Raw genomic sequence first — 24600 nt, forward strand, 5'->3', positions numbered from 1 at the left:
ACACACATATACATATATCTCTCATACATGGGTCATTTGGTACGAGGCCGCACAGAATTTTATTTTTTTCGATGATCAGAGTCTAATTGGAAGAAAAAAAAAACATCACTCTCTCTCCCAGTTACATTTTATTGCCAGTCGTATCATTTTATTTTGTCACCCCCCCCCCCCCCCCCCCCCCCCCCCCTCACACACACACACACACACACACACACACACACACACACCCTAAAGGCTGGTCTGTGAAAACATCTGTCTAACATGTAACCGTTGGGGACCGCTGGTCTAGTGGGTAGTCATATCTTTGTTTTTTGTTCACTTTGGCCTTCCACAGAATGTTCCTGGGATCATGGTCTTTCCTTTTAAAGACTGAGACTGATGTGATTCCTGGGGATCTGTTGGGACCACTCCTCCATCTTACGGATCACAGCGCAGGTGCACGCATCACAACTGGCACAACCTTGGTCTTCACATTACACATTACTCTTGAATTCTTCGTTCTGTCCCTGGTGTTTTTCCAGCTTATTGATTCTGCATGTTTTCTGTTGGATGAGGTTAGAGTAGGAAAAGGAGGTACAGAGTGGACACAAAACAAAATGGTAGCTGCTCTCTACTCTCTAGTGTTTAGCATCTAGTGTCTACTCTCTAGTGTCTACTTTATAGTATCTTAGTGTTGAGTGTCTTAGTGTCTAGTATCTAGTTTCTAGTATCTATAGTGTCTACTCTCTAGTGTCTTATATCTTAGGGTCTACTATGTTGTGTCTAGTATCTACGCAGTTTGATGTTGAGTGTCTTGTTTTTTTTTTTAACTTTGCTTCTCAAGTGTCTAATTTGCAGACCGTTTCTTGGTCACATCCCTGTAGCAGTTGAGCATACTGTCTTCTGACATCTTCAAACAGAGGAGAAGGGTCACCAAGGCCTGGCAGGGTCAGGGGGTGTTCGTTCAGCCGCACCTGCAGTCTGAGGCCCTCACTGCAGTTGTACAGCACCACCAGCAGGTTGGCAGCATAGGGCACAATCTGTCCAGTGCGGAACACGCGGTTGTGCTGTGCGGCGAAGTTACTGGAGGTGAGGGGGGCGGAGTCTTTAAACAGGCCCAGAAGCGTGAGGAGTGGCAACAGCGTTTCAGCATGGCCCACCTGTACAGTGACGAGCTCCGCCACAGGCAGGCCCCGCCTGACAGAAATACGGGGAGACGCAAAAGAGAATGATTCAGTTAGTTTTACCACATCAGAATGATTAAATTGGTTTTACTACATTAGTGCAAGTTGACATGTTCAAGTTTTTTCCTTAGAACACAACACAGCTTAGAATAAATACAATTCACTGTCTTCTTCAGCCTGGGCATATATCAGAAAACTCTCTATTAGGACATTATCTATCCATAATAACACACTAAAACAACAGGATTTTGTAATGCATAACAAACTGCAAAACACATGTACACTTCCTTGCATACACTAAACTACTTTAGACCTTACCCAGCATGCCCTGCTCTCAGCTACCCATGTGTGTTTTATGACCTCTGAACTTGACATCAATCACAGTGTTTAAAAATGGGAAACACTGTGCAGAACTCAAACCAGCCCCTTCCTGCGTATACAGTGTCCTGTGTCATGGGGCCTCTGAGGACAGTGGGGTATGCCGAAGCATGCCGAAGCCCTCAAGCACTCCCCATACTCCCCTTTCAGCTGACATCACCAGAAACCAGAAACAAGTAAGAGGAATACAGAAGTATTAAAGGTAGTCTTTTAGTGAAGAAAAGATTCTGCCTAAATCACTCCTACAGTATCCTCGAAGTTATAATGAAACTAATCAATGGGCAACAGAATTTGAACCTTTTTTGCTTCCCAAACCAATGTTCCAGCACATTTAGTGTTAAGATTTTACATTACTGCTTCATAATTACATTACATTAAATGCATGTTCTGTGGACAGCTGATACAAGCTGTGTTTGGTACAGTGTTAGGTTCGCAGATAACCATATAGTGCACTACTCAGTTTGCTGGTTCAGGGCTTGCATGGCCAGGGTTAGGATTAGGGTTAGCCAGCCATCACAGACTGATCAGATCAGTGTGTTCCTGTACCAGTAAAGTCTACAGCAAAGTGTTGGTGTGTTTGTCTGTAATCTCAAAAGCTTTTTGGGTAGTACAATGACAAAACATTGAAATAAATGAACATTTGTGGCTGGATGGACCAAGACCCTAACTTTCGTACCAGTAAAATTCTGTGTTCTGACTCAGGCCATATAACCAAGAGATTGAAGAGTTGGCATTAGCGATTCATCACTTCATATTTCACACCACATGCCTGCTGATGGTTTGATTTAAGACACAGTGAGTATCGGCTATCCCATAATATCCTAGTGAACAGTGGTGCTGTGCTTAGAAACCAACCACTGGTGAACAGGGCTGCTATTGCCTTAACACATGGGTGTTCACTCTGGACTCTTATAAAATGCAATGATAAAGAGTGCTGCACCTTGTAAAGGCCAGTGAGGGCACATTAAAGGCAGGGCTTATATGTTAAGGTAGGGCTTATAATGATGAGTGTATCTGTAAGTAGAACAAGGTTTTAGCAACAGGATATGCACACTGCCACAATAATGTGTATGAGATGTGGACTGGAGATAACATAAGCATATATAACGTCAAAGGTGAAGAGAGGTTAACTTATAAATGATCTGTGAACTGCTCCCTGCCCTGCACATAACTTAAATTAGTCCAGTGCTTTGAAATAGAAAAACAGAAAAAAGACATTATTTATATCTGGGATAACAAAGACTGGTGGTAAACACCCAAAATACAGGCAGCAGTATAGAGCACTCACCTGGTTTGGCTTGCTACAGTATTAAGACGGCTGAACAAATCATGGAACAGAATGCAGCTGGCCTTGCTGTTGATATCATAGCCAAAGCCTCTCTTCCAGTACTGCTTGAGGTCACCAGAGTACTCCATCACCTGTCAAAGGCAGACAACAGTGTTACAGTCCACCTAGAACACCTGCACACAGACCATTACACTGCATTAAAAGGGGAATTATATGTAGAATAATTACATCTGGGACAAGCTTCAGCTGATCACACAACCAATTCCAGAAAGACATGTCAGTTGATCAGATTTTCTTCTTCTGGGAAAAGCACATGGTTTGTTGCATATGGACCCTTGACAGGCCACCGCTTTTACCCACAAAAGATATTACCATCACAATTACAGTGTTCACCATTACCATCACTATTAGTGTTCACCATTGCCATCACAATTACAGTGTTCACCAATACCATCACTATTACAATGTTCACCATTGCCATCACTATTACAGTGTTCACCATTACAATTACAGTGTTCACCATTACCATTACAATTACAGTGTTTACCGATACCATCACTAGTATAGTGATAATCATTACTGCCACCATTATATATTCATTACCATGCCATAAAGTCAGAAAAAACATTAGGAGTCCCAGGTGTCTCCATACCTGTGCATCTGATTCATCAAAGAGCTTGCACCAAGGGGAGACAGTGTCACAGATGGTGAACTCGTGTGCACACAGGTAGAATGCCGCCTCCACAGAGTCTGAACATTGAGGAAAAGGCACACCAGGGATCTTTTATGAAGCCCAGTTGCACATTTTTGCTTCAGCTCCTGATGATGGGGAGCTGTTTTCCATTAAATTGGAAAAAATCCTTCCTGTCTACATGTACAAAACATTAGGAATGAAAACATTTGAAGGGATACATCAGTGACAGATCAATGAAATGCATGCATTTTTTGATGAACCCAACATTTTGGGAGCAGATTTTACTCCACTGATAAACTTAGGAGGATAGAAACATGAGCAAACATTGCTCCCTAGTGCCATATGTGGGCCCAGATGAGGGTCAGAATGATTAAGATGTCATGTGTTGTTTCCTCTTCATTATCTTACAACAAATATCTTCCCTCCTATATTACTGACATATCTGTTTCTATTCATAAGCACAGATCACATACTGACTCTGTCATGCAAGGGGTACCCCAGGGCTCTGTCCTTGGGCCCATTCTCTTTATTATCTACGTGCTACACTTAGGTCAGTTTATCCAAAACTATGGTCTCCAGTTTCATTGCTGTGTTGATGAGACTCACACATCAGTACTAAGGCTGTCTTCCTAACAAAAGTATCCAGCTGCTACAGTTAAAAACTCTACTGACAGTGTTCTTTTCCAAAACATCCACCTATATCACTTTGTTACTATTCCAGCTGCACTGGCTACCTGATTCATCCATTCATCCTCATCCGCTTATCCGGGTTTGGGCCGTGGGGGCAGTAGCCTAAACAAAGAGGCCAGGTTTCCCTCTCCCTAGCCACCTCTTCTAGTTCTTCTGGGGGGATGCCGAGGCTTTCCCAGGACAGACAAGAGATATAATCTCCCCAGCGTGTCCTGGGTTTTCCCTGTGGTCTCCTCCCAGTTGGACATGGCTGGAGTGCCTCCCCAGGGTGGCACCCAGGCGACATCCGAACCAGACACCCCAACCATCTCAACTGGCTCCTCTCTACGTGGAGGAGCAGCGACTCTACTCCTCTCCCAGATGGCCGTACTCCATAATTTATCTCTAAGGGAGAGTCCGGACACCCTGCGGAGAAAACTCTTTTCAGCCGCTTTTATTCACGATCTCATTCTTTCGGTCACTACCCAGAGCTCGTGACCATAGGTAAGAGTCGGAGCGTAAATCAAGAGCTTTGACTTTTGACTCAGTTCTATCTTCACCGGTACAGCGTCGACAACACTGCAGCTGCCGCATCGATCCACCTGTCAATCTCTCGTTTCATCCGTCCCTCACTCGTGAACAAGAACCTGAGATACTTGAACTCCTCCACTTGAGGCAAGGACTCACTCCCGACCCAGAGAGGGCACTCCACCCTTGTCCGACTGAGTACCATGGTCTCAGTTTTAGAGGTGCGGATTCTCATCTCATCCGTTTCGCTGCAAACTGATCCAGCGAGAGCTGTGGGTCCTGGCCCGATGATGCCAACAGTACCACATCATCTGCAAAAAGGAGACGTGGAATCCGGAGGCCACCAAATTAACCCCCTCTACCACTTGGTTATGCTGAGAAATTCTGTTCATAAAAGTTCGGTGTTCAGAATCGGTGACAAAGGGCAGCCTTGGTGGAGTCCAACTCCCACCGGGGAGCACGACCAGGATGAATTGTTCCTCTTGTAACTGAGATTTGACTATCGACTGGACTCTCTTCTACATTACCTCCTTATAGACCTTACTGGGGAGGGTGAGGAGTGTTAGAGTTGGAGCACCCTTCGGTGCCTTTTCTTAAAAGGGGGAACCACCACCCGGGTTTGCCAGTCCAGAGGCACTGCCCCTGATCTACACGCGATGTTGCAAAGATGTGTCAGCCAGGACAGTCCCAAAACATCCAGAGCCTTACGGAACTCCGGGTGATTCTTATCCACCCCCAGAGCCTTGTCACCAAGGAGTTTTACAACTACCCTGGTCACAACAGCCCAATTGATGGGCAAACTCCCATCCATGTCCTCCAGATGTGCTTCTGTCGAAGGCATGATGGTGGGATTGAGAAGATCCTCCAAGTATTCCTTTCACCACCTAATGACATCCCCAGTTGAGGTCAGCAGATCCCCAGCCCCACTGTATACAGTATTGGTCAGGAACCACTTTCCCCTCGTCACTGAACTCTTCCCACAGTCCGCTGCACTGACAATATTGGCACGGAACAAGGCCCACTCGGACTCAATGTCTCCAGCCTCCCTTGGGATGCCGTCAACGCTCTGCCACATGTGGGAAATAAAGATCTTTCTGACAGGAACCTCTGCCAGACGTTCCAAGCAAACCCTCACAATATGTTTGGGTCTGTCAAGTCTGTCCGGGCATCTGATCCAACTTATCACCAGGTGGTGATCGGTTGACAGCTCAGCTGCTCTCTTCACATGAGTGTCCAAGACACATGTTTGCACATTATTACAAAATCGATTGCTGAACCGGGGAGCTATGAGTAAGCCCAATTCCTGCCCTCCGCCTTTCGCCCTGGGCAACTTCAGAAATTAATAAAGTTCAGCCTCTCTTGAGAGGAAGGGCTCAAGAAGCCAAACTGTGTGTATATATATAATCTCACCTCACTATATAATCTCACCTAACTATAATCTCTCAGCCTCACACATCAGTTCATTGCCTCAGACAACCGAGCTACTAGGATCATGCAGGCACACCAGCCCCTATGGTGGTAATTCATGGAGGGTACCTGATTCGGTTTGTATAAAAGTCAAGCTTCTATCAATTACCTACAAATCCTTGCATGGTTTTGCACCCTCTTATTTAAGTGACCTCCTCCACCCATATCTTCCCCCACCCATACACTCCTCCACCCACACTCTCCCACTCAGATCTAACAATGCTAGCCTTCTTTCTCTATGTAGGTTTAAACTCATCTTTGTTGGAGGCACATCCTTTAGTCTTGTTATGGATTTCTTGTTATGATATGCCACGAAACGGTTGCAGTTTTCAAAGAATACAATATCAGCCGTCACTTTGCTACGAAGCATGCAAACTACGCTAGCAAGCAGTCAACAGAAGGATGAGCGGCTACTGCACATAGGTTGGCAGTTTCTGTACTGTGTTATGAGAAAAAAAAGCATATGGAAAGTTTTTTTCTTTTAATTAGGCGCAATGTGCGCATTTACGCATAGCAGGGGTTCAGTAGCTTAATGAACACACCGCACATCACTCTCAATTTAAAGAGCTCTTTCTAGTATCTGCTGCAGGTAGGATATTTAATGCAGTCTGTCTCTCAGGGCAATCCGTCCATGATTATGCGGGGTTTAAAGCAATTAGAAATTATTGAACTTGAGTATTTCTGCCAGGAACGTCAATCACACCCGTGACCGCCAGAGGGCGCCATCGCCAGAGTATTGACAGTCACACCTGACTGCCATATACTAATCACAAGGCCTACTTAAGGACTCTGTCCAGTGCGAAGTATTGCCTCTCTGAGTGTCCTTACCAAGCTGTATTCTGGTTTTTGATCCTTGCTCTGGCCTTTTTGATATCCTCCTGTTTCACCTAGTCATTTTTGTACCTCTGCCTGCCCCTCTTAGTCTTCTCTAGTTTTTGACTCTCTGCCTGTTTTTTTTTTACTCTCCCCTTTTTGCCCTTTTGTGCTGCTGCCTGTAACCCTACGGGGTTGTCCCTGTCTGGGACCTCTGTTTATTGATTTTCATTATTAAAAACCTGCTCTTATCACCTGCCTATGGATCCTTCTTTACCCCCAGGTTCGCGCGCCGTTACAGTTTTGTTAGGTAATATGTTTTGAATGTTGAAAGTGTTCTATTGATCTTTTTCCAGTAAATGTTGTTTTCATTAACTTTGCACCTTGCTGTCTGACTAAAGAGTTGGGAGACATGCCTTGTTTTGTGTGGTTGTATGAACTCACTAATCCACTAATGATTGTGCTGTGCTGTATCAATTTTCATTCTTTTTGATATACTGAGATATAGATATATATATATATATATATATATATATATATATATATATATATATATATATTATACAATATGTACACACATATATATACACACACACACACACACGCCACCACACACAAGCATCTGTCCTCCATTAAAGATTAAAGCCACAGACGCTCTCTGCACTGACCCAGGGTGATGTTGGCATATGGCATCTGTAGTGTGTCTGCCAGCTTCTCCTGCACCCTCTTCATCTCCGCACCACTGTTGAAGAGAGTCACCTGTGTCATGGCCACTTTGTTCTTCTCCACTGTCTCCACCAGACGCTGGCACTGATCGAAAAAGCGCATGAGTGTATCGTTCACAATGTGCTCCAAAGCTTCACCTAAAACACAACACAATTATGCATTTTTGGATTAGAAAAAAAGCAGGTTGATTTTACACTCCAGGGTGGTTGTGCGCAGACACTGGGACAGAGTGCATGCAAACATCGGGCATATCTGGAAGGTTTTGTAAAAGCAGCACTGGTTTATGTGTTAGTATCCCTTTGTGTCTCTTTGCTATTAAAAATGGATTTCATTTAACTAGTAAAGCTCATGTTTGAAGTTCAGAAGACAGTTTGTGTGTGTGTGTGTGTGTGTGTGAGTGAGAGAGAGAGAGAGAGAGAGAGAGAGAGAGAGAGAGAGAGAGAGGGGGGAATACTGTAACAGGAATTCCTTTTGCAAACTTTACCTTGAATACCCAAGCTGTCCATTATACCTTGTTGAAAAGCAATGGTGCTGTTGACACATCGATGTTTAGAGCTCGTAATAAATTTGACGCGTCCTTTGCGAAGACTGTCCTCCGTCAGCAGAGAGGGAAACGATCTGACTAGTCTCTGTCCCAGATACCTGAGGTCCTTTCTGCCTTTGTTAACAAGTCGGCCATCCATCTCGTACTTATACCACATCTGCCATGATTTAATTTCTGGCTGCGAACTCCAATCACCGGCAGCTGCGGCAATAACAAGATCGTAGAACGTTTGAAACTTCTTGATATTTCCGACGGTCGGGTACCTGGTTCCGTGTCGGATAACGGCTGTGAGGTGTACGGCCTCGCAGTCTGGCGCGGGAGGCTTCACCGCTGAATCGTTCACAGCGAGGACGTTATCAATCAAGTACGGATTCACCTCTTCATAGCGACTTTTAGTGCCAAAATATTGTGCAAGAACGCGTATGTCGACAGCGGAGGCGTCAGCCGACACAAATGCTAAGCAGAAAATAATAAAGTGGAGTATAAAACATACCATTGAGAATATTCGTTCAACCATTTTTCCGTCTACTTCCAAGCCCGTTATCGCTCCTGATTTCCCAATGCTGTGTTTCCTGATGAATGTGGACAAACCGTGTGCGTCTCGGGTCACTGGACTTTCCGTTAGCGGATGTGCGTTTACGTTCCGTGAACAGTGCGGTGGGTCTGTCCCAAAATCCATAAACACGATTCAATAATGTGAAATAATGGGTCTTTGCCAAAACCCAGTGAACTGCCTAAGTAGTGTTTACATACACAGCAGTTTAAGTACCAGCGTTATAACCGACATCCATCCTCAGCAGATTATTGAGACACTCTAGTCAGTGAGCAACTTAATCACAGCTTGTCCCAGTGTTTGTAAATAAACCGGTGTTTATTACCTCAGTTTATAGTGTATGTGACCGGTGTCTATTTATCTCAGTTTATAGTGTAGCCTATGTGACCGGTTTGCTTACCTTAAGTTTAGTGTGACCAGTGTTTATTTACCTCAGATTATAGCGAATGCGACCGGTGTTTGTTTTAGCTCAATTAGTGTATGTGAACGGTGTTTATTTACTTTAGTTTATAGTGTGTGTGACCGGTGTTTATGCAATTTCAACAACACTTTTACTCAGTTAAACATTTATTTAAGTGTATTATGCATAATCACAGTGACATTTTCCACATCTGGGAAGCAATTCTGAACACATGAACTGACTCCACACACTTGAAATGTGTTTTAAACAGACATTTGATAAAGTAAACTTGTCCCCTTCCTTGTTAAAAAAATACACAACATATGGCATGCATAAGAAATAATATTTTACTCAACACAACAATTTCAACAGCTTTCACAACAATTACAACAGCAAATATTCACGCTGTTTATTTTTATTTTTTATAGTGTTGAAGGCAGCATTCCATTGGGTTTAGTCTTGCTCAGAATTTGCCCCTGAAACGTAGCATCTTTTAGCCTGCACAAGTGCATCAATATCAGGCATCATGTCCTGAGAAGCAGCCAGTTTCAGAATCTCATTTAAGTGCTTATGTGTGAGCTTTGAGCGCAGCCTCGGTTTATTAAGGTTCATTACTGAGAAAACCTGCTCACAAAGGTAGGTAGTCCCAAACATGGACAACATTTTTGCAGCCAGTGCTGTCAGTTTAGCCTGGTAGGAGATACTTTATTGTCATTGCACATGTACAACAAAATTGAGCAGCAATCAAGGTGCTAGATGTAAACATATAAGGTACAAAAGACAGAAAACAAAAATAGTGCAAATTTGCTACACTGATCTGTGTGTGTGCGTGCGTGCGTGCGTGTGTGTGTGTGTGTGTGTGTGTGTGTGAGTGTGTTTGTGTTCAGTCCCGCACAACACTAGGATAGAAGCTGTTTTGAGTCTATTTACCTTCTGTTTTCTCAGTTCTCCGTGCAAGCTATTGTATTTTTGACCATGATGAGTTTCATAATGCAGGTTTGTTCCGTGGGCCGTATGCTAGAGGGCGCTATTACACTGTAGGCGCTAGAGGGTGCTATTTCACTGTAGGTGCTAGAGGACGCTATTTCACTGTAGGCACTAGAGGGCGCTATTTCACCGTAGGCGCTAGAGGGCGTTATTTCACCGTAGGCGCTAGAGGGCGCTATTTCTCCGTTGGCGCTAGAGGGCACTATTTCACCGTATCGCTGTCCAAACACCACGTTTACCTGACTTAGTCTTAAATTCAGTATATTCGTGTAATAACGCTTGTACTTCTGCGTGCTCAATTTGATCTGGTCCAAGCACAGGACTTTCTGGAGGATATTATGTTACACTTGTATTGTCAACGTACAAAATGCAACATTTCGTAAGGACGGGAGCCCGTGTGGAGGTCTGGTCGCGCAGGACGGAAGTGGCGCGTCACACAGGGAGCTGTGGGGAACCCTGAGATCCGACAGCCCAGTCCGCCCACCCGCACACGGGCGTCGGTGTCACGTTAGAGGTGGTGGCACGTCGGGTCTGGGTAAACACCAGCGATACACGAGTGAGAAAACAGCGGTGCGTGTGTACCAGAGCGGGCCTGGCGTAGCGGGAGCGTTTCCGAGAAGCGACGCTCACGTTTGGGTTTGACGAACGCAGCCGAGCAGAGTTCATGTCGTTTCTGAGAAGCTACAAGTCGCTGATGAAAAATCCGGTGAGTGAAACCACCCGTTGTTTTTATTTTACCCAAGCTCTTTAGAAGCATTTCGGATTATGTCCGTTTCACCTTGTTTATTTCGATATGCAGCCTCTTGCTTTGTTTACTAAATGGGAGGTGCTGTTTACACCATAATCCCCATAATCTAGGTGACCCAGTCTCAAAGCCGGAGTCGCAGTTTCGCCAGTGGTGGAGGAAAGTACGCATTAGGAAGCTGCCTTGAGCTGTTTTCTTCCAGAGATCGTGCCAGAGTCCCACCGAACGCAGTTCTCAGACGTGTTGAGGCCCGGTGGTGCTGTGTGCCACGTCAGGAGTGATACAGTGTATATTTGTGACTCACTGGGTCATGACACCCCCACCATGTGTCTCCTGATCCTCACCGAGATCACTCACGTCTTCTGCATGCCTTTACGTCCTCTTCTTCAGCTCGCTTAAGTATTTTAACATTTTCTGTCGTTTTGCCAGCTCCTACGCACATCTAAAATTATTTTAACGTGGTACAAGAAAGGTCCCCGTGAGGGTTCATGACGGGGTCTTTATTTATTTTGGGCAAAGTGAAACAATACACGATGAATAAACTGTCCATCACTACAAATGAGAATATGTGAACTTAAAGGGTTAATGGCTAAGTAGGCTGCTAGTTAGGACACCTCACTGGTTTAGTTTAGGTTTTTATTTTAAGCATAGAGTCTTGAAGCAAGCACACAGCCCTACAGGGTCTCTAAAATGAAAACAACAGAAAACGTGGTGTTTCCCTTAGTTGAAAGTGTGTTATGAAGAGCAGAAAGACAAACCTTTGGCCTGATTCTCGATATAGTTTTCTTGGCACTTGTCTCTGAACGGACCTACTCTCGAGGAGATGAGAGTAAAGCTCTCTCTTCTAGTCACTTTACTTTTGGCGGTGGGTCGTGGGGTTAAACGGCTAATCCCTGGCTGCCAAGAAAATAGCTTAAATCATCTGGTTTGAGCTCGAGTGAAAAGGGTAGAATCTATTATGGCACAGCAACCCTTAGACTGGATATCTATGGTCGCTTTGATCCTTGAAGTGTCGGTGAGGTCTCCTCAGATTGAGACGAGCAGATCTCTGGTATGGTACAGAGTGACAGGAGCACGAGTGTGAAACTGGGCCACAGTGACCCCAACTAAGACGAGGGAGGAAGAAGCTAGCCCCCCTACCCCCCCCCCCTACCCCCCCCCCCCCCTCCCCCACGTCCCTTCTGTGTTCAGTATTGCATTGTGTTTCTCATCAGATCAAAATTGGCCTAAAATTTGGGGGAGCCCCTCCCTCTCTTTCTTATCAACTCTTTTCTAATTTCTCCTTTATGCATATGGAAAAGATGAAAGTTAGTTGTACTAATTAGTTTTATGTATTTGGTTTTTTTTAAAGGAAGTTTTAGATGCACATATTGATTTGTGAAGCTACTCTTTTCAGATAGGGTTTCTAGAGTAACAGTTCTATCTTTGAGCTGCTAAATCCAGCTATACAGTAAAGCAAGGTGATGTAATATCACAGAATAGCAAAAGGTTTTGGTAAAAACAGAGTTGTGAGTGTTTCATTCTTACATTCTCTTCCCTGTTTCATCCCCACACGCGCGCACACACACACTCACTTTCTCACACACCCATGTCCCTCTTTTTTTCTCTGTAAATTTTGTCCTACTTAAAGGGAAGTGTAATGACTCTAAATATATCCAGAGGCTGTAGTTTTGTCATTAATCTCTCAGCAAAATCAATACTCACATAACCACAAGAGTTTCTCTTTCTCTCACTCTTTGTATGTAGGGTGGAAGATATGGAAAATGTTATCACTAATTTTTCATATTGATCAATATTGATAGTTATCATTTATAGTTTGATTATGTTGCCAGTTTGAAGAGTATCCTGCTAATGACTGAAGTCTGGGGTTCGTTAGTTAAATTTAGAATATAGAAGAAGAAACAACCTTTATGGTCCTACAGGAGGGAAATGTAGGTGTAACAGCAGCCGCAGGTGATAAAGACAGACAGATTGTTGATGAAAATAGAATAATAAAGTAATGCTTTTTCTGCTTGAGCACAATAGTAAAAGTTAGCTTGCCTTTGACAGGATAGCAAACATTTCAAATGTTTGTAGAGGTTAAACCAAAACAAAAAAGTATCCTGATCCTAACCCTAACTGAAGACACATTTTGCAGACAGTCTAAATTTATGCTTAGTCACTTTTCAGATTTCAGAACCACTTCCATTAACGGACAGTACGCCCTCACCCCCTTCAGTCTTCAATGTTTGAAAGTCCCATCATGCTTTGCTGTAGGAAGTGGGGGACTTTTATTGATGGGATCATAGGATAAATATAAGTTCACCATACACACATTACTCTCTAAACACTCATCTAAACAGATGAAATGGCCATCTGGGTTCTACGTGTAGCAGCATACAGTTGTGTGTGTGTGTGTCTGTGTCAGTATCTTTACTATCAGTGTGTTTACGTGTTACGCCATGGGTTCATTTGTCTATTGAGATAACAGTATGCTGAGTGGTGATGAAAGCAGATTAGTACCCTTATATCTCTCTTTTTTTCTCTCTCTCTCTCTCTCTCTCTCGCTCTCACTCTCACTCTCTCTCTCTTTCACACAGACAGACACACACACACACACACAGCAGAACCTGGTAAATAAACCCTTACCACAGGTCATGGAGTGTTTGGGTGATTTGGTTTGTCACCTTGGAGTCAAGGTTAGGCTTAAGAATTAAGACTCTCTGATAACCCAGGAGTATTTGTGTTAGAGTTATGCTGATTGATATGCTGCTGATTTTAAATCTAACTAAGTGTGTTTTGTTTTTTGGTAATGTTAAGCAGTAAAAGTGGTGGGCTAAATTTGTATCTGTTGTGTATTGATTCCTAAAGGCAGGTCTCCTCACTAGCCTACTGTTTAACCTAATGGTACACACAGTCAAGTAAAGTGTAATGTAATAGGACATCCAGTCAAGCAAAATATATTTGATGTGCTGAAGTTACAGGAAGTATTCTCTGCAAGACCTCTTCCCTCCACTCCACTTGGTGATTGTGTTTGTTTATTGTGTATCAGTGCCCACATTTTACAAGCTTTTTATTGCCTGAGTTATATTGAAACAATTCAGACATATTTTGCTCTGAAGGTCCCTGCCTGACTATTCTCCCTTACTGACCCTGAGGTCTTATCTCTGCACTTTACACTTTTACCCCTGCAGAGACGCACGGAGGCAGGAGGACAGGTGATGTTCAGGTGATGTTCAGGGGTGTCCTGTCAGAGTAGTTATAAGTAACAATAGAGTAGAGTGCACTGCTGTCTGGGCTGAGTGCGCAGCTGAGCAATACAGGTTCAGGCTAGTAATTTGCCTTCATTCTCTGCAATAAGGAGGCTACCTGGCCTAACCCTAAACCTTACCTGCACCCTTACCCGCACCCTAACCCTTACCCACCCCAACTGGAGGTGGTCTATAGCTTACATGATTCATTTTATTGCTTCCAATTTTGTGATTCTTCTGAAGTTCTTTAACAGACTTGTTTTAAAACAGAATTAATAAATGTGCTGGTAAATATGTTTGTCTTGTCTCGTCTTCAGAGAACATTTGTGGTCTCAGGTCACGTCCAGCGTCCTGGGCCAACGGTCTGGGCCTATTGTAGAACCTTTAGTGTTAAAAAATGTTTACGCACAATCTTCTACAGTAGTTAATGAAATGATTTGGGTTTGTTTGGCCACATCTGGACTATTGGAGTGATTCTCAGTTTGGACTATGGCTCTGATTAATGATGTTTATATGTGTGATGTAACTTGAGGGGGATTGACTATGATTCATTACACAATCTTGGTGGGAACGTTTGTCCTTGGTTTGGGCTGTGGACACCTGATACTACTTAGGGCTGTTGTTGATGACAAACCTGATTCTATTCTAGCTGCAGGGAGTGTGTTATTGAAACTAGGACTAAGTGCATTGGAGAAACTAGGACTAAGTGCATTGGTAGAACAATATGTTTTTTCTCCATATTGATTAATATCAATATTTATTGTGATATATCCTTTAATAATGCACTCAGTTTGAAGAGTGTCTTAATGGAAACTGAAGGAAACCAGAGGTTCATAAGTTAAATTCAGACAACCATTTATTTGATAAAACAGAATAATGTAACATTTAACTGTGCGTTCAAACATTCTTTAGCAGCCTAAACAACAGCCTCTCGTCGGAGTCGTCGCCATGCATCAACACGTCTCTCCAACACACATTCTACAAAGATTACAGAATCTGGGGTGTGTTGTACATTTGCATGCCTCCGTGTGTGTGCACTCTGTGTGTGTTTGTGTGCATCCATGCTTTCAGTTGTGTGTATGTGTAAACATGCATGTGTGCCTGTGCCTGCACTGGTGTTAAGCAAATATTTGCAAGCTTTAGAGCACCCAGTAGAAACTGCTACAGGTGCGTCAGCCCTCTGATTGTGTGCGGCGGTAGAGCAGGAGACACACCTGAGGACCACAGATGGAAAAGTGAGAAGCTCTCTGTTACTCCGATGCTTGGGAGCCTTGTTGGTAGTGGATGATGTAAACAAGGGTGTACGTCAAGCCCGCTACCAAAGATGATTTATTTATTATTACATGGTAATAATACACCCGGTAACATGAGTTGATTCTTGAAATAAGTGCATGTGTGCTTCCTATATTTTTATTCCGTTGCATCAAAAAAAATTTTTTTGTTTACAGATCCTGACATGGCACATGTTACTCTGTTACTCTCTTCTCCTCTGTTACTCCCTTCTTCTCCTCTGTTACTCCCTTCTTCTCCTCTGTTACTCTCTTCTTCTCCCCCGTTACTCTCTTCTTCTCCCCCATTACTCTCTTCTTCTCCCCCGTTACTCTCTTCTTCTCTGTTATTCTCTTCTTCTCCCCCGTTACTCTCTTCTTCTCCCCCGTTACTCTCTTCTTCTCCCCCGTTACTCTCTTCTTCTCCCCCGTTACTCTCTTCTTCTGCCCCGTTACTCTCTTCTTCTCCCCCGTTACTCTCTTCTCCTCTGTTATTCTCTTCCTCTCCCCCGTTACTATCTTCTTCTCCTCTGTTACTCCCTTCTTCTCCCCCGTTACTCTCTTCTTCTGCCCCGTTACTCTCTTCTTCTCCCCCGTTACTCTCTTCTCCTCTGTTATTCTCTTCCTCTCCCCCGTTACTATCTTCTTCTCCTCTGTTACTCCCTTCTTCTCCCCCGTTACTCTCTTCCTCTCCCCCGTTACTCTCTTCTCCTCTGTTATTCTCTTCTTCTCCCCCGTTACTCTCTTCTTCTCCCCCGTTACTCTCTTCCTCTCCCCCGTTACTCTCTTCCTCTCCCCCGTTACTCTCTTCCTCTCCCCCGTTACTCTCTTCCTCTCCCCCGTTACTCTCTTCTTCTCCCCCGTTACTCTCTTCTTCTCCTCTTCCACTGTGTGTGTGTGTGTGTATATATATGTGCAGGCCTGTTGATAGTCTTGCTGGGGCCCGGGACAAGAAAATTTCATGTGCCACCCCCCCACATGAAAATAAACATGTTTTGTTTATTTTCAAAACGCCCAATCTTAATGTCTTCACGTTCTCTCATGTTTCGTCCTGGAATTACAAGAGGCTCGTATTTGTTAACCTAATACAAGAGAACTGTTCAGTCAGACAGACATTTGTTGTGAAACGAAGTAGTTACAATTTCAAGCATTTTCAAGTACTTTAGCCTAAATTCCAGCACTTTTCAAAATTCGTCAGGTAAATTGGTCAGGTAACCATTTTCCAGTGGGAGGCGGGGGTGTATGCACTTAATGGAAAATATGCAGATAGGTTAAAAAGCCATTGAGCTTATTTTGAGTACAGAATTTTATATTAATGAAAGATTTTAAGATTATTTAAAATGATAGACTTTAAATAAAAAATAAATTGCTGGGCTCTTTGATGGGCCCCTCTGGACCTGGCGCCCGGGACAACAAACCCGGTTGTCCCCCCCTGTTGACTGGGCTGTATATGTGTGTTAGGCCTGTCGCGATAATTACATTATCGACTTATCGTACGATAATTTTTTTTACCGCAATCATTTTTGCTGATGTCAATAATTGGCCATTAGGTTTCTGCGCACATTTGTTTACATGAGAATAAACCGTGACTACGTTAGAATTCAGAAAGGCACGCAGTGCAGCTCTCTCGCACCCCCCTCCCCACTTAAGGGAAGACGAATCTGTGATCAGAGAGCGACATCTACCGGTTAGGAAATGAGTGCAGTACACAGAGAGCGTATGCGTCAATAACAGTGCCTCCACACACACAGGTGATGTGTTAGCTCGCCAACGTATTCGAGGCTAATAGGACTCGAAATGGGGTGGCGAGTGTAAGTTGTCGACGGGGAGGGGGGGGGGTGTCTGTGTAAAATGGAGACAAAGTAATTATTATATTGCGATTGATTCTTAGTGTTGACTTGTAACTCCTGCAGTAGCCCAACTCAAAAGTAGCCCAAAAACCACATCCCGCAACCCCAGAATGTTTACCCGCGGCAGGATTTTCAAACAAGCCCAATTTGGCGTGAAAACCGAACCTGGCAAATCTGGAGGTGCACGACCTCGCGAATCGACAGCGCGCGACGCCCTCATGCACGGGCGGAGCCACTGCGATTATGTAATTTTAATTACGTAATAATTGAGAATATCACCAACACCTGGTGATGAGTGTGTCCACTACCGTGTGTGGTCACCTGCATAGTGAAAACCCGTGGGAGCTGAATATGTGTGAGGACGAGCTGTGTGATTGATGTATTGATTACGGGTTCATTTGTGTGTGTGTGTGTGTGTGTGTGTGTGATGTATTGATTGTGTGTGATTGATGTATTGATTACGTGTTAATCTTTGTTCAGTGTCCTTGGCATTTTCCTCCCCTCTCAGCAGTTAAGTGAGCTGAAGGTCGTTCACAGCTAGGAAGGGTGATGTGTGCAGATCTGGAACACGTAAACACTGTCATCACACTGAGGCGGCCGTAATGAACCTGCTGCTGCTGTGATATTCTGCTTTGCGTTACAGTGCCAGTTGAGGCTATTATACTTATCATTGATGCTTGACACCCACCATAGCATGAAGGCAAACTAAACTCTGTGTGATTTTTATTTCAGTGCTGGATATGCTCTATTAGAAGAAAGCCATAAGGAATTAAAAAGCAACACCTACAAAAAGGGGGGGGGGGGGGGGTGAGGATCCCCCCCCAGATCCATATTTCCAATGTCCCAGAGACAGAGACAGCTTCAGTGCTCTCTGGGGACTAGACTGTCGAGTGTGTCCAGTCATCCCCACCCCGGCCCGCGGTGAGACAGCCCTGCTCCCACCCAATCCTCATCAGCCATGAAGGAGGTGGGGCTCTGGTCAGTGTCCGAGGTGTCTGATTGGCTGGCTGAGGAGGGCATGCCGGAATATTCCGAGGTCCTCAGAAACGTGGATGGTCGTGCTCTGCTGCACCTGTCTGAATCAGACCTCCAGAATTCTCCACTGGCGCGGGTCACCAGTGACAACGGACACCAACTACTGGAGCGGCTCGAGACATTACGCATCGCCAACCACATGCATAAGAGTGCTCACAGTCACCATGCCAATGGACACCATGCCAACGGACATGTCGGCGCAACCCTGGGCAATGGCTCTGTTGGTAACGGTAAGGTGCTCAGCAGGGAGCCAAAAAACGGGCTCTGCTCGGAGCCCGTGCGCATTCGTATCCCTCCGCCCTCTCCGTCCGACCTGCCGCCCTTCCCTACGGAGTGGTGCAAGACTGCCGTGGCCTTCCTGTATGCCCTGTGCTGCTTTATCACCACCTCAGTGGTCATTTCAGTGGTCCACGAACGAGTTCCTTCCAAAGAGCACTCGCCACCCCTGCCAGATAAGTTCTTTGACCTGTTTGAGCGGGTGCAGTGGGCCTTCTTCATCTGTGAAATCAACGGCATGTTGCTCGTGGGCCTGTGGATGGTACAGTGGATTCTGCTCAAGCACAGGTCAGTCTATAACGGTCTATGGGAGTCTGCCAAAAATATGAATAAGTCTATAATTTAGTCAGTCAGAACATGGTTTAGTGTGTAAGTCTGCTCAGACATGTGTCACTATCTGACGCAGACACACTCCAGTCTGTTAGTGCTGATCTAGCATGGCTGAAACTCATGAAAATAAAGCTCATTGAGTTGGGGCACACTCGTTAAACATGCTCGTTAAACATGCTCGTTAAACATGGTAAATTCTGCAGTGATACTTTGTTGTTTGAAAAAGATTATTAATGCAGATTTACTTTGAATTTACTTTGTAACCTTTCTTATGGTGGAATGCAGGGCGAGGCCTATAAAGTGGGATAATGAGGTAACTGTCTGCGTGTCTGTGTCTCTGCAGGTCCATCGTTGGGCGCCGCTTCTTCTTCATCGTGGGCACGATGTACCTGTACAGGTGTGTGACCATGTACGTCACCACCTTACCTGTCCCAGGCCTGCACTTCAAGTGCTCACCCAAGGTAATGCTCCGTAACAGCACCTCCTTCCACACACCTCCATCCACACACATCCACACACCTTCGCACACCTTTACCTGCTCTGTGTGTGTGTGTGTGCGCGCGTCAGGGATATTTGGCTTTCAGGTGAAATTTCAGGATGAACCTAAAATGCACTCTGACCCTTACAGGTGAACATAATGTGACCTCCTCTAAACATTTGCATGCACATGTCCAAAACCTTTCAGTACTTTTTGCACAAGTTGCTGTTCTATAACAAGGGCAAATTTCACAACAGTTTGATCCATGAATCGACGAATACATTTCCTGGTTCAATTAGAATTGGTATTTAAACAGTCACCCTCATCTTGCTGTTCACTTCTGACATAATGAGACCAAGACGACACCTAACAACTGATCTACAGAACCTCACCATTGGGGCTTCAAACTGGATGTTCTCAGACAGAAGAGGCTACTGGGCTTAGTGTCAGAGTGTCAATAGCAGTGATACAGAAAGATGGAAAAGGTCTCAGAAAGGCAAAGAAGGGGACCGCTTTGTGAACAGTGCTCTGAGGAACCTATTTACACTAGAGTGATCTGAACCATTCAGAGCCATTTACACTAGAGTGATCTGAACCATTCAGAGCCATTTACACTAGAGTAATCTGAACCATTCAGAACCATTTACATCAGCGTGATCTGCTTGCTAGACGACCTGCAATGGTACCTGACCACACCACCAGACACTGGTGTCATCAATGGTACCTGACCACACCACCAGACACGGGTGTCATCAAGGGTACCTGACCGCACCACCAGACACGGGTGTCATCAATGGTACCTGACCGCACCACCAGACACTGGTGTCATCAAGGGTACCTGACCGCACCACCAGACACTGGTGTCATCAATGGTACCTGACCGCACCACCAGACACTGGTGTCATCAATGGTACCTGACCGCACCACCAGACACGGGTGTCATCAATGGTACCTGACAGCACCACCAGACACTGGTGTCATCAATGGTACCTGACCGCACCACCAGACACTGGTGTCATCAAGGGTACCTGACCACACCACCAGACACTGGTGTCATCAATGGTACCTGACCACACCACCAGACACGGGTGTCATCAATGGTCATCAATGGTACCTGACCACACCACCAGACACGGGTGTCATCAATGGTACCTGACCGCACCACCAGACACGGGTGTCATCAAGGGTACCTGACCGCACCACCAGACACGGGTGTCATCAAGGGTACCTGACCACACCACCAGACACGGGTGTCATCAAGGGTACCTGACCACACCACCAGACACGGGTGTCATCAAGGGTACCTGACCACACCACCAGACACGGGTGTCATCAATGGTACCTGACCACACCACCAGACACAGGTTTCATCATCCTGCATGGACCAGGGAGCGTTTACGTTGGATGTGGGACCAGTGAGCCTCAGTGCTGTTCTGATGAAAGTCAGTTCACGGTGAGCAGAAATGATGCGGCCAACGATGTTGGAGATGTCAAGGAGAACACTATCAGCCACTGTTGTCACCAGACGAGTCTTTAGTGGTGGTGGTGGTGGTGGTACAGTGTGGGCAGGTGTGTCTAGTCAATACAGAACTGCCCTACACTTTGTGACAAGCCCCATGCTACTTGAATAACATCATTAATCCAGTCACTGTGCCTCTGCATGAACAACACAGGCCATATTTCATTGATAACAATGTTCCAGCTGATGGAGGTCACATCATTAAGGAACGGCTGCTGGAGTCTGGGGTTCCTCAGATGGAGCAACTTGCACTTTCTCCATACCTGAATCACATAGAAAACCAGCAGGATCTGCTGAATCACTCTGTAGAGGCTCATAACTCTGAACCCCAGAACCTCAATGACCTGAGGGTCCTTCAAGAAGAGTGAGATGACTCAGCAGCATGTCGTTGTCACGCTGTAATTGATGCTCAAGAGCTCATGATAAGTTATTGAGACGTTGGCATTCTTAGTTGGGGTTTACACACCACTCTTGTTGGATTCTGTTTCAATAAATAGTTTGAGATGAGGAAATCATCATTGAATGCTTCTACTTAAATGCGCTACTCTCATGATGTATCGTCACTGTGAATGTTTTTACCTTTTTCCTTCAGAGTAGAGTGTGTGTGTGTGTGTGTGTGTGTGTGTGTATACATATATACAATATATGTTCAATAAATCTAATGGATTATGCTTACACTTGTTTATAAGATGAATATAACTTGGGGAAAGGTTGTTATATTTGAATTAATTCTCAACACACACACAATTTTAAATGCACCCTCAATAAACCCTCAGTTTTATTTCAGAACTTTAGTTCCTCATTCTACAAGGTCTCTGCATGTGTGAATGTCTTCAGGCCTGATGGAGAAGCATCATAGGTGCTGTTTAATTAAGCTGGTTAACACCATCACGAGTGTGAACAGCTGTCATCTAAATACAGGATATTTACTTCAATCCTAGTATTTGTTTGAGTATAGCAACCCTTTTTCTTTCACTGGTACTTCCCTTTTTATTAATGTTAAGAATAATAAAGATAATGAGTGGGTGTGCCAACCTTTGAATGGTAGTGTATACATGTATCTCTGAATACACACACATGCACACACAGCGTATTGTTGAGTTCAGGGAAGAAATGATTGTACCCGCAGCCCAGCCTGTTCTTACAGCCCTTTAAAACACACCTTCCCTGACCAGAATCTCACCTCTCCAAGGTCGAGTTAGGGTGTGGACGAAGACAATTATACTTCAGTAACACACACTCAACCCCTCCCAATGTCAGTGGGTTTGGTTTCCTGTTTAACAAGACGCCTGCATGGAAAGAGAGAGTGTGTGTGTGTGAGTGTGAACAATGTTTTGACCAGATGGTACAAAGTGTGCAAATCTGTATGCCCTTTTGTCGCCCAAACTAGTGTGTGTGTTTGTGTGTGTGTTTTTTTACAGCTCTTTGGAGACTGGGAGGCTCAGCTGAGACGCATAATGAAGATGATTTCTGGTGGTGGTCTGTCTATAACAGGATCTCACACCATGTGTGGGGATTATTTGTACAGCGGACACACCGTGATGCTAACGTTAACATACCTCTTTATTAAAGAGTGTGAGTACGCACACACACAGTTACATGCATAGTTACACATTTTAAAATTGTTATTATGCATAATTGTCCAGTTTACTTTTTGGTTCATTTCAGCATCAGTTTCAGGGTGCAGACAATGTGTTACTGCAGCCCACACGCTGGTGCATGGAGGCTGTTTTTTTTTTGGCTGGACCACAGTCTTGCCAGCAGTGCCGTCTTGTGGCAGTGCTTGAATATTTAACATTTACGCCATTTGGAAGATGGTCTTCTCCAATGTGATTTACATGTATGACCGGGTGCTTGTTGTGTGGTAATCAAACGCATGTTCCTGGTTCTGATGGAATATTTTTGTGCATGCGCTTCTGTGAGCTGTAAGATAAACAATCCTGAGCACCTTGGACTTTTATGCTATGTGTTTTTCAACAATAATAGTCAGAATTTAATGGGTTGCTTGTGTCCCTGTGTGCAGATTCTCCACGACGCTTTTGGTGGTATCACTGGATGTGTCTGTGTTTGAGTGCTGTTGGGGTCTTCTGTATCCTGCTAGCTCATGATCACTACACCGTGGACGTCGTGGTCGCGTATTTCATTACAACACGCTTCTTCTGGTGGTACCACACGATGGCCAATCAGCAGGTGCGTCTGGGTGACCTACCGTAGTAGAACAGTCATGTGACTGCTTGGACAAACAGCCTCACTTCGTAATAAGATTCTGCCTTTTAAAAGCACGTAAATATCCTCCGCTGTCCTTACGCTTGTGTGGAACATTGATTTGTCTTCTTTTATGTGTCTTTTTTCCTGCTTTTCAGTTTCTGAAGCAGAGTTCCCAGGGCAACCCATTTTCTCGGGTCTGGTGGTTCCGCCTCTTCTGTTATTTTGAGCAGAACGTTCAGGGCATCGTCCCTCGTAACTACCAGCTGCCGTTGCCGCTGCTGTTGCCATGGCGCTTTTTACCACGGACCCGGGTAATGTACAGCCGGCTGGACTCCCACTGACCGGGCTGGCCGTGATTGGATGGAGCTCTATGAGACTCTGAGAGTGGGAGGAGGAACTGCATTTCCCATCAGCCCCTGTATGACTGGCTGAGCACTGTGATACATGTGTGTGAATTTTCTTTTAAACATTTCACTTTCACCAAAAAAGTGAAAAGCAATGAAGAGCACAGCTTTAGACAACCAGATATCATTTGCTGCTCTATACGTTATTACCAAAAAATCAATAATGGTATTTTATGTAAAGCAGAACTTTCTCATCAAGAAGCAAAGCTGAACATTTACGCCCAAATACACCATGACAATAGCCTAAATGTCATGTAGGCTAATTAAGCACCAGGACCAGACATGCCTGTGTGTGGCGTACCCTCACCTCCTTCCACCAGTACCAGACATGGTTGGGGTTGGGATTAGGATTGGGGTTGGGGTTGGGGTTGGGGTTGGGGTTAGGGTTGGGGTTGGGGTTAGGGTTGGGGTTGGGGTTGGGGTTAGGGTTGGGGTTGGGGTTAGGGGTGGGGTTGGGGTTGGGGTTAGGATTGGGGTTGGGGTTAGGATTGGGGTTAGGGTTGGGGTTGGGGTTAGGATTGGGGTTGGGGTTAGGATTGGGGTTAGGGTTGGGGTTGGGGTTAGGATTGGGGTTGGGGTTAGGGTTGGGGTTGGAGTTGGGGTTAGGTGCTGGCAGAAGTACCTTCATTTCCTTCTCATTCTTTATTTAAAATTTTTAGCAATCATACTAATTGTGGTAAAAGTTCAACCAATTTTTCTAAGGAATTTCTCTAATTTATTTTTCAAAGATGATGTCCAAGTACAGGACATTTTAGTTTTCTATGGTTCTAAATGCTGGAGCATGAGTTGTCCCCCCCTCCCCAGTGCCTTCCTTCTGAACGACTGTACCATGATGACCCATGATGGAAGAACACCACATCCATTATGCCTCAGTATGTTCAAATTCAATTTATCATTGCTCACAAACAGACTTTCATCAGTCTGTTGTCTTGCTTGAACTAATTATTTGATCTGTGAGAATGGATGTAAAAGGTCAATTGCACCTTGATTCTGTAAGATGAAAATATTTCATACACAGAGAGAAAAGTCAGTTCTGTAGTATGAGTT

General features: G+C 44.7%; 2 protein-coding genes across 3 annotated transcripts; one reads left to right on the plus strand and one right to left on the minus strand.

Annotated features, from left to right (window-relative positions):
* Positions 1-734: 734 nt before the first annotated feature.
* minpp1a (multiple inositol-polyphosphate phosphatase 1a) lies at positions 735-9073 on the minus strand. 2 transcript variants are annotated; one of them, XM_076978981.1, is made up of 5 exons: positions 8211-9073; positions 7669-7863; positions 3482-3579; positions 2830-2960; positions 735-1176 (listed from the first exon to the last, which is right to left on the minus strand). In XM_076978981.1, the coding sequence occupies exons 1-5, from the start codon at positions 8947-8949 to the stop codon at positions 819-821; spliced, it is 1521 nt and encodes a 506-aa protein (XP_076835096.1). In that variant the 5' UTR covers positions 8950-9073; the 3' UTR covers positions 735-818. The 2 variants fall into 2 exon arrangements, with proteins under 2 accessions (XP_076835096.1, XP_076835097.1); XM_076978982.1 differs by lacking the exon at positions 3482-3579 and having other exon boundaries at positions 7760-7863.
* A 1346-nt stretch (positions 9074-10419) lies between these two features.
* Positions 10420-23903, plus strand: sgms1a (sphingomyelin synthase 1a). Its single transcript, XM_076978568.1, has 6 exons — positions 10420-10916; positions 18036-18902; positions 19288-19405; positions 22363-22516; positions 22965-23131; positions 23305-23903. Exons 2-6 carry the CDS (start codon positions 18262-18264, stop codon positions 23488-23490), a joined length of 1266 nt encoding a protein of 421 aa, XP_076834683.1. The 5' UTR covers positions 10420-10916; positions 18036-18261; the 3' UTR covers positions 23491-23903.
* Positions 23904-24600: the final 697 nt, after the last annotated feature.

Source organism: Brachyhypopomus gauderio, chromosome 17, assembly GCF_052324685.1.
Source record: "Brachyhypopomus gauderio isolate BG-103 chromosome 17, BGAUD_0.2, whole genome shotgun sequence".
NCBI lineage: Eukaryota > Metazoa > Chordata > Actinopteri > Gymnotiformes > Hypopomidae > Brachyhypopomus > Brachyhypopomus gauderio.